Below are 15243 nucleotides of genomic sequence, written 5' to 3'. Positions count from 1 at the left end.
TATTTGGAAACACATCTGGACTTATGAGTGTATAACTGGCCGTCAATGGGAGTCATGTATTTGGAAACACATCTGGACTTATGAGTGTATAACTGGCCGTCAATGGGAGTCATGTATTTGGAAACACATCTGGACTTATGAGTGTATAACTGGCCGTCAGTGGGAGTCATGTCTGTGGTATGAATGGCTGCAGCCTCCCTTCAGCTCTCGTCTCTGCAGTGCCCCTCTCCTACCTGGTGTTTGGTTCTCCACTTATCCCAGGATCCTGCACAGTGTAGCCTTCCCAGGCACCTTGCCAGCTTCAGCCGGCTGTCAGCTCACCTTTGCTAGGTAGTAGTGGTGTGCTACAGCCAGGGCTTCCCGAGTTGCAAAAGCTGATGGTTAAATCTTTAGGATTTTGCAAGCTGGTTGACATCACACGGGTAGTTTGAGATTGGCTAAGGTGGGAGTACAACCCGTGGAAATTGGCAAAAGTCAAATAGCAGGGCTCTGCCCTATAGTCTCCCTCCCAGAAAGCTGGTTTTTAAACATTTACCAGCCACCAGGGCTAATGCACCTTTAAACCTCATCCCTAACGCCATTATTCTTTTTTTTTTTTTTTTCTGGTGTTCCAAGATTCTTTGCTTATGCACCACACCCAGTGCTCCATACAATACATACCCTCCTTAGGGGAGCCTTGGTGGCTCAGTGGTTTAAAGCCTCTGCCTTCAGCTCAGGTCATGATCCCAGGGTCCTGGGATCGAGCCCCGCATCAGGCTCTCTGCTCAGCGGGGAGCCTGCTTCCTCCTCTCTCTCTGCCTGCCTCTCTGCCTACTTGTGATCTCTGTCTGTCAAATAAATAAATAAAATCTTTAAAAAAATACATAACTTCCTTAACACCCACCACCAGGCTCACCCATGTCCCCACCCACTTCCCCTCCAAAACCCTGTTTGTTTCTCAGAGTCCACAATCTCTCATGGTTTGTCTCCCCCTCCAATTTCCCCCAACTCACTTCTCCTCTCCTTTAGTCTCTTATGAAACTATTGTATAAAATTTCTGCAAATTTCATTATCTATATATTTATTCCAAATCAATTGCCCCTTATCATTCAACTGTTAATTACATACCTGCTCTGAACCGAGCCCTGCACTAGATCATGACATTAACATGGGGCATAAATAAGCACATGATCCTTGCCCTTACTCGCTCTCAAGTGAGGGAGTTAGACTGTAGGATCTCAACACTCAATGGCTCTAAGACCCTGAGAATGTGTTTCTACCCTCCCTGTAGATGCACTTGCCAGAAAGGTTATGTGGGTGATGGCTCAACATGTTATGGAAACATCATGGAGCGACTCAGAGAATTAAACACTGAACCTAGAGGAAAATGGCAAGGAAAGCTGACCTCTTTCCTCTCACTCCTGGGTACGTAGCCATGGGTGCAGGTTTCCGCATAAAGGGCAACCATCTGTCAGGCAAGGCATCTGCAAGACACAATCATCCAGAAAGGGGTAGGCAGGGGAGGAATCTATTGGAATTGGCCTTCCTACAGAGACATCATGCAGGTGAAAAAGAAAGAACAGGCTGCTGTTTCCAAGGAGATAAGGAGTCAGTGCCAAGAGGTCCAGCAGTGTCACAGTTAGTAGGCAGAATGCTGACGACAGGGTCCTGGGCTCACTATAGATTAACAAGTAGGGAACAATGAGACAGGGCAGCTATTGGTACGAAGATGGAGGCCATCCTCTTTCCCTTGACCTTATGAGTCCTCCAGGTGTGAAGCAAGGTTGGCAGATAATACTGGGAACAGAGAGTGACTAAAACTTGGGAGTGTATCCATGTTCCACAGTGCTACTGAGTTTTGAGAATAGTTGGTGTGACCTTCTCACACACACAGCTGGATGTTCAGCATCGTTGCTCTTCCCCCTCTCCAACCACTAATTCTCTGCATTGACACCTATTCTCCCAGCCTCTCAGTCAGGGTGACAATCTAAAATGCCCTCATCATTTCCAATTACCCTCCAGTAATTGGAAGGTATTACCCAATACTCCCTTGAGAATGAATTATTACAACTGATTACAGCATTGGGCAAGACTTTCAATAAGATAAAAATTTGACCAATCAACAGAAGCCTTAAAATATCATTATCAAGAATTTGCCAGTCACCAAAAAATGATCTCGCAGAAAGAGCACTGATAGAGAATGGATCAATGCCATGTTGTTGGCATAAATATGTAGTTAATGCATTAGGTTAACATTAGAATTAACATATGTTCTTAACATACAGTCTGCACAAATGACCTCTTTCCAAGGCAAGACATCCTACAGGGAGTTATTTGTGGCATGCTTCTGGCTTCTTATAACCCTCCTCTAAGAACTCACACTATCAAATAACAGACAGGGGTGACAGAGTGTCCTTTGCAGACTCTGCTCTCAAACATTTCCCTGGACAAACTCCCGTTGACTTTCCACCCATTTATAAAATGCTGGTCCACATTGTCTGCTGTGTGACAGCCCAGAGCCCTCCGTGCTGTCTCAGGTTCTCCAGGAGAATGGAAACAGGACCAGCTACATAACTTGCAGGACCCCATGCAAAATGACAAGATGGAGTCCTTGGCTCAAAAATTAATGAACATTTCAAGGTGACCACAGCAGAGTATTAAATCAACCATGAGGCTCTTCTGAGTTGGCCTTGGATGGAACAAAGCTGTGTCTTTGCTCACTGTGATGGCAAACAGCTCAGAAAGTCAGGCACTGGGTCAGGGACATGCTGGGATTGACTGAGGATTTTGTCACATGACCCTCACAGAGGGTCTTATCCCAGGCTCTCCTTGAAGTCACACTGTGGCTGCAAGAAAAACCACACGGTTATGTAGATGCTTCTGGGGCCATGACATCATGATGCCTTGCTTTCTTAGAGCTTCCCGGTTTCCCAAGGGCCACACATACCAATTAGAAGAGAAAAGTTCTTAAGTCAAAGGACCTAAATGGACCACGAGGACCATTGCTTGATTTTACTCTTCACGTACCACTGATTCATTTGGCGTTTTCTTTGTTTATGTATTTCTATTCCTAAGACAAAGCCTATGCCTGGCCACTAAGTGAACTGGGACCATTCACTGTGCTTTTGCCCACAGACAAGGGACTGAAAGGATTAAATGTAAGTATTTACAATAAAGTGGGAAACCCCTATTAAAATTAAATCTACTGTTATTAGGATGGTGATTTAGAGGGGGGCATCAAACTTTTAGTGAAATATAACACCCTTACAGAAAGTATACAGATTGTAAGTGCACAATTCAATGCAATGTCACAGAGTGAATGTACTTGTGTATCCAGCAAAACCATTACCAGCTCCCTAGAGGGCCCACGAATGCCTCCTTCCAATCATGACCCATTCAAGGGTAATGACTGAGGGATCTTAAGGGTAGTCATTTGATAAATAGGATTTGCATAATGCAAAACTGCTTAATTCCTGTGAGAAGAATTAACATAATATATTAACTATATTTGTTTCTTTAAAATCATCATAAGTGATGGGGTGCCTGGATGGTTCAGTCAATTAGGCATCTGACTCTTGATCTCAGCTCAGGTCTTGATCTTAGGGCCGTGAGTTCCAGCCCCACCCCATGTCGGGCTCAATGCTGGGTATGGAGCCTACTTTTTTAAAAAAAATTATAAATGATAAAAGTGGTAGAGGAAAGTAGGAGAGCACAGTAGTCTTCCCTGTGAGCAGCTGTTGTCTGAAGTGATATCATGCAGTGGAAATAAAACTCATGGTGCCTGGTGGAGGTATCCTGTCGTGATGGTATTAATGAAATACCATTAATGAAATTAATGAATTGTTGGTTGAATGGAGATAATGGACATATTGATGTGTATAAAAGTGGTTTCTCTTAATCCAAGATATTTTGTGATAATGATTTTTCCTGCATTGAATAAAAACCCAGGAAGTTCCAGACCCCCCCCCACCCTAATATGCTATTACTGTTGGATAATCTGAGGTGAATCAGTCATTAGATTTCAGAAAGAGCCTCACATCTCTCCTATAGGGGAGAACTCACAAATATTGAATGTCTCTCATGAGGTACTTTGCATGAGGTCTCTTGTTTACTATGTAGATTATTTAACACAGATTAATTAAAAGAATCTGTTGTTTGGTTGCTGATGATGTATAATACTGACAAAATGTAGATTTGATCCAGCAGATTTCAGTAATCCTAATTTTCCTGTTCAAAAGCTCCATGGATCTAGTCTACACTTTCTTTTCACATAACTTCTTGTTTCATCCACATCTGCTCCCTGGGTTCAAGCTGATTCCTGGATGCCTGCACCTTCCTCACTCTTTGTGGTTTGAGAGGACACTGAGCACCACCTCCCACCCTCTAGATTGTGCTCCCTGCCAAAGTCACCTGTGTCTGAAAGAGCCCAACCCCGAGTTATGGTGCCTTTGCGTTGATGTCTTTGATTGACTAATGTATCCCTCACAACCTCATTTTGTCCTTCCAACACCAGTGGAAATTGAAAGAACTGACTCTCTTTCCTCAGATCAAAGAGCTCTTGATGGATAAGGAGGCTGCTCAGTACTTCGTGAAACTCCACATAATTGCTGGGCAGATGAACACCCAACGTATGAATAACACAGACACTTTCTACACCTTGACTGGAAAGTCAGGAGAAATCTTCAATGGTGATAACGTAAGGCTCTCTCTGATTTTCACTTCCAGAACAAAAGTGTCCCCTGAGCCAGTGCCCACAGCCGACCCTATCTGTGGTTGGGCTCGTGAAGGTTATGAAGAACTTCCTTATTCCTTGTTTGCCAAAGCACTTCCCTATGAGGGAAGAAGCAGAGAGCAACACTGGGAAGGATCGGGCAGATGGGATCTGTTTTGGAAAGGGGGTTAGAAATATTTTGCTCTGGTCTGAATTCATCTCCAAAGGAAGGTCATTCAGGTGCCAGCAAGAAGAAGATTTGCAGTAAACCTCTTTCCTGGCAGCACCAGCACACAGCCAGATCTGCATCCCCCTTGCAAAAGGAAATGGATTGTTTTAGGTTGCTGGAGTTTATCCATCCTCAGCAAACCTAGCATTCCATCTCTCTCCTAATGCTGTTAGTTCTGTTCCGTTGTTTAAGTAAAACTACCTTCCTCCCCTCTCACAAATAACTTTCTCTGACTTCACTGAGCCAGAGGGGACATGATCAATAGACAAAACGTGATGTATGGTTTATGGCCTATATTGTTGCATTTCAGCAAATATCAGTAGTTGTTAGATTATTGAGTACTTACTCTATACAAAGGACTGAGATGAAGTTTCATTTATGTTACATAAGACTTGCAAAATTCAGTAAAGGTGGTTTTCAAGTGGGAAAACTGAAAGATCACAAGTAAGGGCCAAAGCCAGGATTCAAATGCAGATCTCCTTGACTCCAAGACCTGAGTCATTAACCAGTATGTTGTACTGTGTGTGTGAGGATGAAAGAAGGGATTGATGGGTGGTTGGATGGATAGGTGGACGGATGGATGGATGAATGGATGGACAATTGATAGATATCAGACTAATGGATGAAAATGTATCTTCTTTTCTCACAGGGACATTCTTTCACCAATTCATTCATTCATGCACTCATTCACTCATTCATTCATTTACTCATTCAACATGTATTTATTATCGATAGATTTAAGAGCCACATGAAAGGAAGAGGGAATTAGCTTCAGTCATTTATATAACAAAAAATTTTTATTTTGTGCCTTGTCCACACAACACACTAAAGTAGGTGATAAGTTTACAGTAAAAATTGAATCATTTTGCCGTTTCTGACCTTGCAGTCTATTTGGGGAGACTTATGATTCCTATTCACATTTAGCAATCCCTGGTAGTCATCGGTGATTTCACACATTATCTCATTTGAACTTAATGAATGAAAGACCTGTGAAGTCAAGCAAGCAAATGACACCTTTCCCATTCTGGGTTCAGTGACTTATCGAAAATCATGTAGCCAATTAATGACAGAACCCAAGGACTCAGTACTTCTAATCCAACACTTCTTCAAGGATACCACATTAATTTAATTTTTTTTTTCTTGGTGATTTAGGACAATCAACTAAAGCTTAAACTCTATGGAGGCAAAAATAACGTACAAATTATACAGGGGGACATAGTTGCTTCCAATGGGCTCCTGCACATCCTCGACAGAGCCATGGACAAGATGGCACCCACATTTGAGAGCAACACTGAGGTGAGTGTTTCAGGTAAAAGTTAGGTCAACCCAAATCCATCTTTCTTTGTTCCCTGGAGAGTCATATCAAAGAAGAAAATGCATGTCAACACTATGTGCTTGTCCTTCATCTTTACTAGGACCCTAACCATGGGGAAAAAGGGATAATTTCTGTCTTCAATAGAATTCTGCCAACAGAAAGAAAAATATGCATTAGGTGTTGCATTGGGTGTTGGAAAGATCTCAATTTTATTACCTCTTTTATGGTCACATATGAGGAAGACTCAGTCCAGTGACCAGTTGTCATGAACAATTATCCTTTATGGAGCAGGGCAGTCCTCACTGTGATAAAAATTTATTTCTTTTGACTCATTTGATAATGAATGCCCACACATGCAGAACATGCAGATCTGAACCACTAATTCCATGATAATAGGAAACATTTCTATTTTGAGTTGCAGTTGACCAGGATCTTTCCTATCAACATTTATACATAAACTCTGCATGAACCTTTTATGTTGGAGTGTCTATATCCTAAACCACCTATCTCTTGTCATGATTTTTAGGAAACTATAATGACAATGCTACAACCAAGATACAGCAAGTTCAGATCTTTGTTAGAGGTATGTACTTTTAATGAATTTCTGGAAAATGGTTTTATGTCCAGTCTTTTGTATAATGAGCAGAGATGTTATTTATAAATATTTGCTAAGGAATGACTTCAAGTATTTGTCAGAGATAGGTTGCAGATATAAAATTTCATTCCTCGAATGCAGGAAACCAGTGTGGGACATGCCTTAGATGAAGATGGGACTGGTGGACCATACACCATTTTTGTTCCAAGTAATGAAGCGTTAAACAATATGAAGGATGGAACTCTTGATTACCTGCTTTCTCCAGAGGTATGACACCCTACTTATTCTGATGACATCATGAAGCCCATACAGACTTTTTCCAAGCTAGCGATGTGCAACAAGTGACACATGAATCACCATCTATCCTCCTAGGCCCCAGCAAGACAGACATCATTAATCAATCACAGTCCTCAGGAACTATGAATGTAGCTCCAGTCTCCTAAGCAGAGATCCAAGTAGCCAGCCAGACTGAGCACAGGAAATGTAATCTATATGCAACTTCAGGTCTAAATAATTGGTTTGATTTTTTTCCTGGCTCTTCTAATATTTCTCAGTAGCAAAATCAATATTTTAAGTTCCCTACAATTTCTAAAACTACCTAGTAAATGAACTCTAAACTAGGCCATTCTAGGCCAGGTCTAGGCTAAATTTAAAAGGAGTAAATGTCAGTTAAGTGTCTGACTCTTGATCTCAGTTCAGGTCTTAATCTTAGGGTCGTGAGTTCAAGCCCCATGTTGGGCTCCATGCTAGACATAGAGAATTCTTTTTTTTTTTTTAAGAAAAATGAATAAATGTTATTTTTAGATGCCCCAGACATTCCTTTCTATTGCTTTCATCTTTCTTCATAATAACTCTCTCCTTAAATACCATAAAGTCCTTCAGTTCTTTCACATTCTCTCTAGAAAAGAGACTTTTTTATTCCTTCACACAAGAGTATAAGTGACTGAAACCATTTAATGTTTCCTTTCCCAGAAATAACAGGCTTAAACCAAAGGGAAGAGGGGAAGAGTACCTAATTACGGACTTTTATTCATTAGAATGTCAAATGATGGAATTATAGGAAGGGCCACAAGCTTTCCTCCAGTGCCCTGAAATCAAGCTGCCATCTTGGCAATGAGGCAAGACTATCCATGACCTCAGGTGGATTGGTTCATTATAGAGAATGGAGGATCCAAATCTTTTAGGGTAGTGATTTCTAAACTTCAGTATACTTAGGAATCACCCTTAGAGTTTGTTAAGTAGGCAGCTTCACAATCCATACCCCCAAGCATTTTGATTTAGTGACACTTCCATGAGATCTAGAATTAGACATTTGTGGAAGAACCAACTTTCTAACCCAGGCCACACTGTTCTGGAACCTTGAATATTTTTGCATGTATGGTTTAGAGAAGCACATGGATATACACCTTTCTAGAATACTTCCAGGTATCTACAAGGATATCTTGCCTTCAGAAACTTTGAGTTAAAAATATATGGGTCGAAAAATATATGTAATATCTTACTCTACATACAAATATTCGCCATATTAAAGGATTTGCTACTGGTTCTACTTAAAATGTAGATTTCCCACTGTCTTCAAGATAGGATGTTATTTTAAAAGTACAATTCACGTACAAGCTTTCTGAAACCTAGCTATTGCAGAAAGATGGTTATAGCTCTCTTTGGCACTCACCTACTACTTAATTTTAAAGCTAAAAAGTAATGTGGCTCCCTTGGGAAATTATTAAAATCCTGAGATTATATGGCTTTGTTGAGTACATAGCTTCTAATTTGATACCAGTTTTTTAAAATAATATTAAAGAAGTTCTCATACACCTAACCAGCTACACTTAAAATTAAAACAAAACCTTTTAATTAGAACAGAAAAATATCAACTTCCCTGCTTTCCTGTCAAGCACTTTTCTTCATAATTCCTTCTAATTGTGGCTGGAGCTGGCTGGCTTGCTCGGACTTTCAAGAGTGGATTATGTAGGGGCGCCTGGTTGGTTCAGTGGGTTAAAGCCTCTGGCTTCGGCTGAGGTCATGATCCCAGGGTGCTGGGATCAAGCCCCGCATCAGGCTCTCTGCTCAGCGGGCAGCCTGCTTCCCTTCCTCTCTCTGCTCTCTGCCTGCCTCTCTGCCTACTTGTGATCTCTGTCAAATAAACAAATAAATAATTTAAAAAAAAAAAAAAAAGAGTGGATGGTGTACCTCTTCCCAGCTTCGTTCAGTGAAGATTGCCTTGTAACTCGAAATTAGCCTATGGTGGGAATATTTTTTTCCTTTCCTCCTTAAACTTTATTTTTTTTATTATGTTATGTTAGTTACCATACAGCACATCATTAATTTTTGATGTAGTGCTCCATGATTCATTCTTTGTATATAAAACCCACCGCAAAAATTGCCCAACTCTGTAGATCTGGGCTCCTTTGTTTCTCCACAGATCTGATTTACCAGCACACCACTGCTCCTGACTCTCTGTCTCTTTGCTCTCCAACACAGTATCTTTCTACCTGCAGAGAATATAAACATTTCAAGTCTCTTCATTCCGAGTCAAAACTGTTCTCTACTTTAATTTCTAGATGAGGAATAGAATGATCATTTCCACTTTTCTCTCAGCCCCAGAACCTGTTTAGTTAAAACTTCTCAATCTATAGGAACATCCTTCTCTCCAAAAATTTTAACAGCATCCTTCAGCTTTATTTCAGGGAAGAATCTCAGCTGGAGACAGAAAAGTCCCCAGCGGCTATGCCCAAGAGATGGAAAATAAACTGATTTCATTAGAGGAATGGCTTCTAATTCCGATTTTAGAGTGCCGTGTTTCCTTTCCAGTGTATGTTTCTGCTTCTCCCTGAAGCAAAACTTCAGTCTGGTAACCATCCTATCCAGACAGAGGCCACAGTTCCTGAGGACGAGCCTCAGTTTATGACTTCCTCGCCGAACTAGGTGAAATGCAAGCACAGGGAATCAGAGAGACTGACCTTTGCCAATTCACAAATACCTTGCAAGTAACCTGGGACAAAGAGAGGTGAAACTGCAGAGTTTGAGGTCATGTTAACAATTTGGTAGAAAAACTCTCTTTCTGCCCTGGCATCAAAGGGCTGGGTTTTTGTTATTTTTACCTAAAACAGCAGGGAAAGGATGTCTTCGTAAGGGAAAGGATGCATGAACCACACGGAAAGGCTCTGCTACAAACAGCAGCACCTGGACATGCATCCCATCGATCTGAGCCACACTGGACTCAATTCTAACTGAGTGATGGCCCTCATGGCTCCCAGCCAGACAAAGCGACAGGCACACACACAATGGCAGGAATGATACCAATCAATTCCCTTGTTGCTTTCATTTTCCTGCTTCTTGTAAAAAAGGATCCAACACCAATTAATTCTTAGACCTTTAGAAGTGAGCAATCCAGTTGATAATGTCCTCCCTACACAATCAGAGGGATGGAAGGGGTCCACACCACTCTCTTTATTTTGCAGGCAAAACCGAGCCTAGAGGAGCTACGTGGCTTGCTCAAGGTCACAGCAACAACAATCAGGATTAGAACTCAGGACCCCAAGGTCCAGCTCAGTGCTCTTCCCAGGACCCCCTTCCCCCTTTTAACTGACCGGCACAAATGTTGATGCGGGGCCCACTGTGTGGCCTGGCGATTCTGATTAATAAGCCAGACAGACCTGGCCCCTGCCTTCCAGGAGCTTGCAATCCAATTTGGGCTGACATTTCCCAGGGGTCCTCACTTTCGCTCACCCCTTCCACCATTAAGCATCCAAATTTGGAATCACATTGCTTCTGCCTGCAAGTCCTCACTTGTGGGTACCAGAAAGAAGCTGCAAGGAGAAGGTAAGAGCCAGAGTCTGAGTCTGAAGTCACAGAGTAACAGAGCCAAGGCTACAGAAACATTGCTGCTGGGGCTGCTGCCTGGAGTTCAACTCCAATATTTTCACGGGCAACCCTGACCTCCGCATACTACTTTTGGCTTCTCGATAGGGTGGCCATACAAGGTATCATCCACACCAGGATAATTGAGAGTGAATGGGGCTGCCAACATGCAAGGCAGACAGTAGAGTTGTACCAGAAGAGCCAGGATAGGGGATCGCTCTATTTACAGGAAACTCCCCTGGCCTCCGGCCCTAGAACAAGTTCAGAAGGGAGTCTGGGCACATGGGACCAAGATTCAGCAGGGCTCTCTTTCAACCTGGGACTCCTCACGGTTAGGACATGTCCCTAGAATGTCAGCTTCTGAGAGGTGACTATGATCTGAATTTGTGATCCTCTCCTTGTCCAAGCCAGAGTGACCAAGCCAAAAGTGCCACTTATGAAGCAGAACTCAAGGGTTATGTAGCTTGTAACTCCCAGCTCTGTCATCTCCCAGCGAGATTGCAGATCCCCACGGCTACTGGTCCCCAGAGAGCGGTTCCCTGTGCTCCTCCCCTCTGTTGGCTCTCCCCAGCGCACCCTATGGGGATTGCTTACTCTGCTGATAGTCCCAAGACTCTTTTTTCTCCACCGCTCCAATGTTTCTGAAGCATGAGGAAGAGTGGAAAGGGTTTTGAAGGAGAGATGAGCGTGGACTGTGGTGGCTCAGAAGAAGGGATAATAACATTGACGGACTGACCAGACAGTCCTAAGAAGGATTGTGTATTCCCAACTAACCGCAGGTAACCTGACAAGCAGACGTCTATTTACAGAGAAAATGAAACAGAATCATCAACTGAGGCTGACTTAGACATTCCAGAATGTAGCGTTAGCCATTCAGAGAGGTAATGGAACAAAGTGACTGAGAACTTCTTAGTCTTATTATCCTAAATTAGCTTTGTGACCTCTGTCATGTCTTTAATACTCAGTGTTATCACACATAAAATGAGTCAATAACAGCCCCTCCCTCGCAAGGCTTTTAAGAAAATTATATAAAATGTGCCTATAATGCTTTCAGAACAGGTCCTTCCACAAGGGAGGAATTTGGTGAATGTCAGCCTTTTGGAGATGGGGTTTTTCTCATCCTGCACTTCCCAGTGAAGAGATTATGGGACATTGACTTTCCTTGATTATACATCCAAAGTCATTGGGGGAAATTCCCACAAAAGAGGGAAAGTTGTATTTTCTGCAATGACTAAAGAAGTATTTTAATTCTGTTGCAGGGATCTCGGAAGCTTCTGGAACTCGTCAGATACCACATTGTCCCATTTACTCAGGTTGGTTCCACTTTCCTGCCCTATTTTTTCCTGCTTTCCACATATCTGACCTTGACTTAAATTCCATTATTACAGCGCTAGAAAACACGTGGCAGTTGTTCTTTATCTGTAGCTCTAGGCATGCCTTTAGCAATGCATAATGAACCCCTTATCAAAGAAACCCTCAAAGCCCCCAAACTGATGACATTATTTACTTCCTAGAATTCCAGGCTATTTTTTCCAGTGAAAACTTTACAAAAGCAAGGCTCTAGGCATTGCTCAAAATGTCTGTGCTGTTCTCTTCTCTTTACAGCTTGAAGTGGCTACTCTCATTGCGACCCCACACATTAGGACCCTGGCCAACCAGATCATACAGTTCAACACCACCAGCAACGTAGGTGAAAAAATTCAACCGCTGCTGTCATGACTCACATGCATTTTTGCTCTGCTTATGATTGTTCACCAGGTTATCCCACCTCTACCCTAACTCCCAAGCTTACGATTTTGATTACTTCACTCATTTGTTATTTCTTGTATTTCATGATTTCCTTTATTTGCTGAGCAACTGCGGATATGAGACTCTGAACTTGATGTCCAGGATAACTCAATGAAGAAGACAAGCCTACGGTCTAGCAAGGAAAACCAACTTTGAGCAACTAATTAATGACCAGCTCATCATTTAATTATAATTATATTAAGTGCTGTTATAATGAGAGTTTACAATAAGAGGAGGCTGGGTGTCTAGAGCCCCTCAGTGAAGAAGCAATGCTTCAGCCAGGCTTCAAAGAATGAGTACAGAGAACTTGGGCAGGGAAGAGCAGAGGAGAGGTCCAGGCAGAAGGGAGAACATGTGTAAAGGCCCTGGTGATGGGAAAGAACGTGCCTTATTTAAGAAACTCAGCAAAGGCAGCATTATTCAGCTGACTCTCTGGGCTAATATCACCAAGAGTTCCGACAGCATGCAGATTATGTCTCCTGTTGATTCATCGCTGGTGGAGATGATGATGATGATGCATTTTCTCTGTATCTATTGAGTGCCCACTATGTGCCAGACACCATTCTGGGTCTTAAATGTAGACCCATGAGCAAATAGAGAAGAGTTCCTGGTTTCATGGAAGTTTCAATCTAGTAAATAGGAAGCTAAACAATAAACAAATTAAGTAAGTAGGACATAGAATATATTAGAAGGTAGTAAGGGCTAAGGCAAACAAACAAAGAAGGGGAACATAAAGCAAGCACGGGGCTGACATTTTAGGTAAAGTGCCCAGCAAATCCTCATGGAGAAGAGAACATCTGAGCAAAGGCTTAAAGGAAATGAAGAAACAAGCAAGCTGTGGGAATATCTGGGAGAAGGAACATCCCAGAGAAAGGAAGCAGAGCAAGGCATAAAGAAAGGAGTGTATGCCTGACCTTGTTGAGGAAGAGCAAGGTCATATCATGGCTGGAACAGAGGGGATGAAGGAAGAGAGGTAGGAGAGATCAAGGCAGTGGGAGGGAGAAGGAGAAATGGGGTCAGGTCACACATGGCCTAAGAATTCTTACTTTAAATGAGATGAGGAACCATATGGGATTTCGGTGGAGTGACACGATCAGACATCTATTTGGGGAGGCTAGTTAGAAGCTGACTGCCATAACCCAGAGTGGAATGATGGTGACTCAGACCAGGGTGGTAGCAGAGCTGTGGGAAGAGGTGGTTGTATTCCGAAGGCATTTCAAAGGAAGCCCCAAGAGAATCTGCTGATGGATTAGAGAAAGAACTCTCCAGAGCTTCTGACTGGGGCCACAGGAAGTATGGAGTTGCCTTTAATATGATGGGTGGAGCAGTTCTTGGGGGAAAGTGGAGGTCAGAATTCTTTGCCACCCTTTTCAATTTCTGCTCGCTCCCCTGCAACATAAGTGGAGATTTGTCTGGATTTTTTACTGATATATATCCCCAGAGCTTAAAGCAGAGCATGATAGAGGATCCATAAATGTATCTGGAATGAATGAATCCCTGCTTCATCAACAAAGAGGTAAAACGGTTAACCCGAGGACTCTTAGCAAATATATCATAGGGCTAGAATGGTTACCATGTAGACCATGTCTACAGAGACATCCTTGCCTGGTGTCAGTCAGGAATTCATTTGAGATCCATCTTTCCTGTGATGTCTGGGTGGCTCAGTTGGTTAAGCGTCTGCCTTCAGTCCTGGTCATGATCTTGGGGTCCTGGGATCGAGTCCCTCATCAGCCTCCCTGCTCAGCTAGGAGCCTGCTTCCCCTTCTTCCATTCTTCCTGCTTGTGCTCACTCTCTCTCTCTCTCTCTGCCAAATAAATAAATAAGTAAGTAAAATCTTTAAAAAATTATCCATCTTTCCTGGGTGCCTGGGTGGCTCAGTCAGTTAAGCATGTGCCTTTGGCTAAAGTCAGATCCCAAGGTCCTGGGATTGAACCCTGCATTAAGTTCCCTGCTTAACAGAGAGCCTGCTTCTCCCTCTCCCTCTGCTGCTCCCCCTGCCTGTGTTTTCTGTCTCTCTCTTTCTCTCAAATAAATAAATAAAATCTTTAAAAAGAAAAATCCATCTTTCCCTGAGGCACCTGATTGGCTCAGTCAATGAAGCAACCAACTCTTGGTTTTGGCTCAGGCCATAATCTCAGGTTCTGGAGATCAAGTCCCAGATGCTCCCCATGGAGCACGAAACCTACTTGGGATTCTCTCTCTCCCTCTGCCCCCCCACACCCACTTGCTCACCATCTCCTGTTCTCTCTAAAATAAATAAATCAACATTTGTTTTAAAAAGACCCATCTTCTCCTGTCAGCCAGGCCCCTCTCATAGCAACCCTCTGAGAGGTCACCAGCACCCAGCTCTGCCTGGGGACAGCTGGTGTCCGACAGGACAGAACGAAATATGTCACTGCTTTTTTCCAGGGACAGATTCTGGCAAATGATGTGGCCATCGAAGAGACAGAGATCATTGCCAAAAACGGCCGAATCTACACCCTGACCGGCGTCCTCATTCCTCCCTCCATCGTGCCAATTCTGCCCCACCGATGTGATGAAAGCAAGAGAGAGATGAAATTGGTAAGGAAACTAGGAAAATAAGTAAAGAGGAGCTCCCGAACAGCCCCACAGGGCAGACAGCGTCCTTCCCTCTCACACTTCTGAGGAAGCTGACAAGGAGGATCTCACCCCAGGAGCCTCATTCCACATTTCTGTCCCCACAAAGAGGCAGGTGGGCCTGAGGTCCTAGTTCATAAACTGTGAACCGAGGCTTCTTGTGGGA

General features: G+C 43.0%; 1 protein-coding gene across 2 annotated transcripts in view; it reads left to right on the top strand.

Annotated features, from left to right (window-relative positions):
• The window catches only part of STAB2 (stabilin 2), a 137959-nt gene that overhangs the window by 26132 nt on the left and 96584 nt on the right, over positions 1-15243 (top strand). For both annotated transcript variants that reach the window (XM_059402221.1, XM_059402222.1), the window contains exons 7-15: positions 1271-1404; positions 3055-3137; positions 4526-4675; positions 6072-6215; positions 6761-6817; positions 6971-7096; positions 11950-12003; positions 12296-12376; positions 14889-15041. In XM_059402221.1, coding sequence (XP_059258204.1) covers positions 1271-1404; positions 3055-3137; positions 4526-4675; positions 6072-6215; positions 6761-6817; positions 6971-7096; positions 11950-12003; positions 12296-12376; positions 14889-15041 — 982 coding nt within the window. The remainder of the gene's footprint in view (positions 1-1270; positions 1405-3054; positions 3138-4525; positions 4676-6071; positions 6216-6760; positions 6818-6970; positions 7097-11949; positions 12004-12295; positions 12377-14888; positions 15042-15243) is intronic.

The sequence above is a fragment of the Mustela nigripes genome, chromosome 6, assembly GCF_022355385.1.
Source record: "Mustela nigripes isolate SB6536 chromosome 6, MUSNIG.SB6536, whole genome shotgun sequence".
NCBI lineage: Eukaryota > Metazoa > Chordata > Mammalia > Carnivora > Mustelidae > Mustela > Mustela nigripes.
The sequence above is the reverse complement of the archived record's forward strand: the minus strand, read 5'-3'. Positions and strand labels throughout refer to the sequence as shown.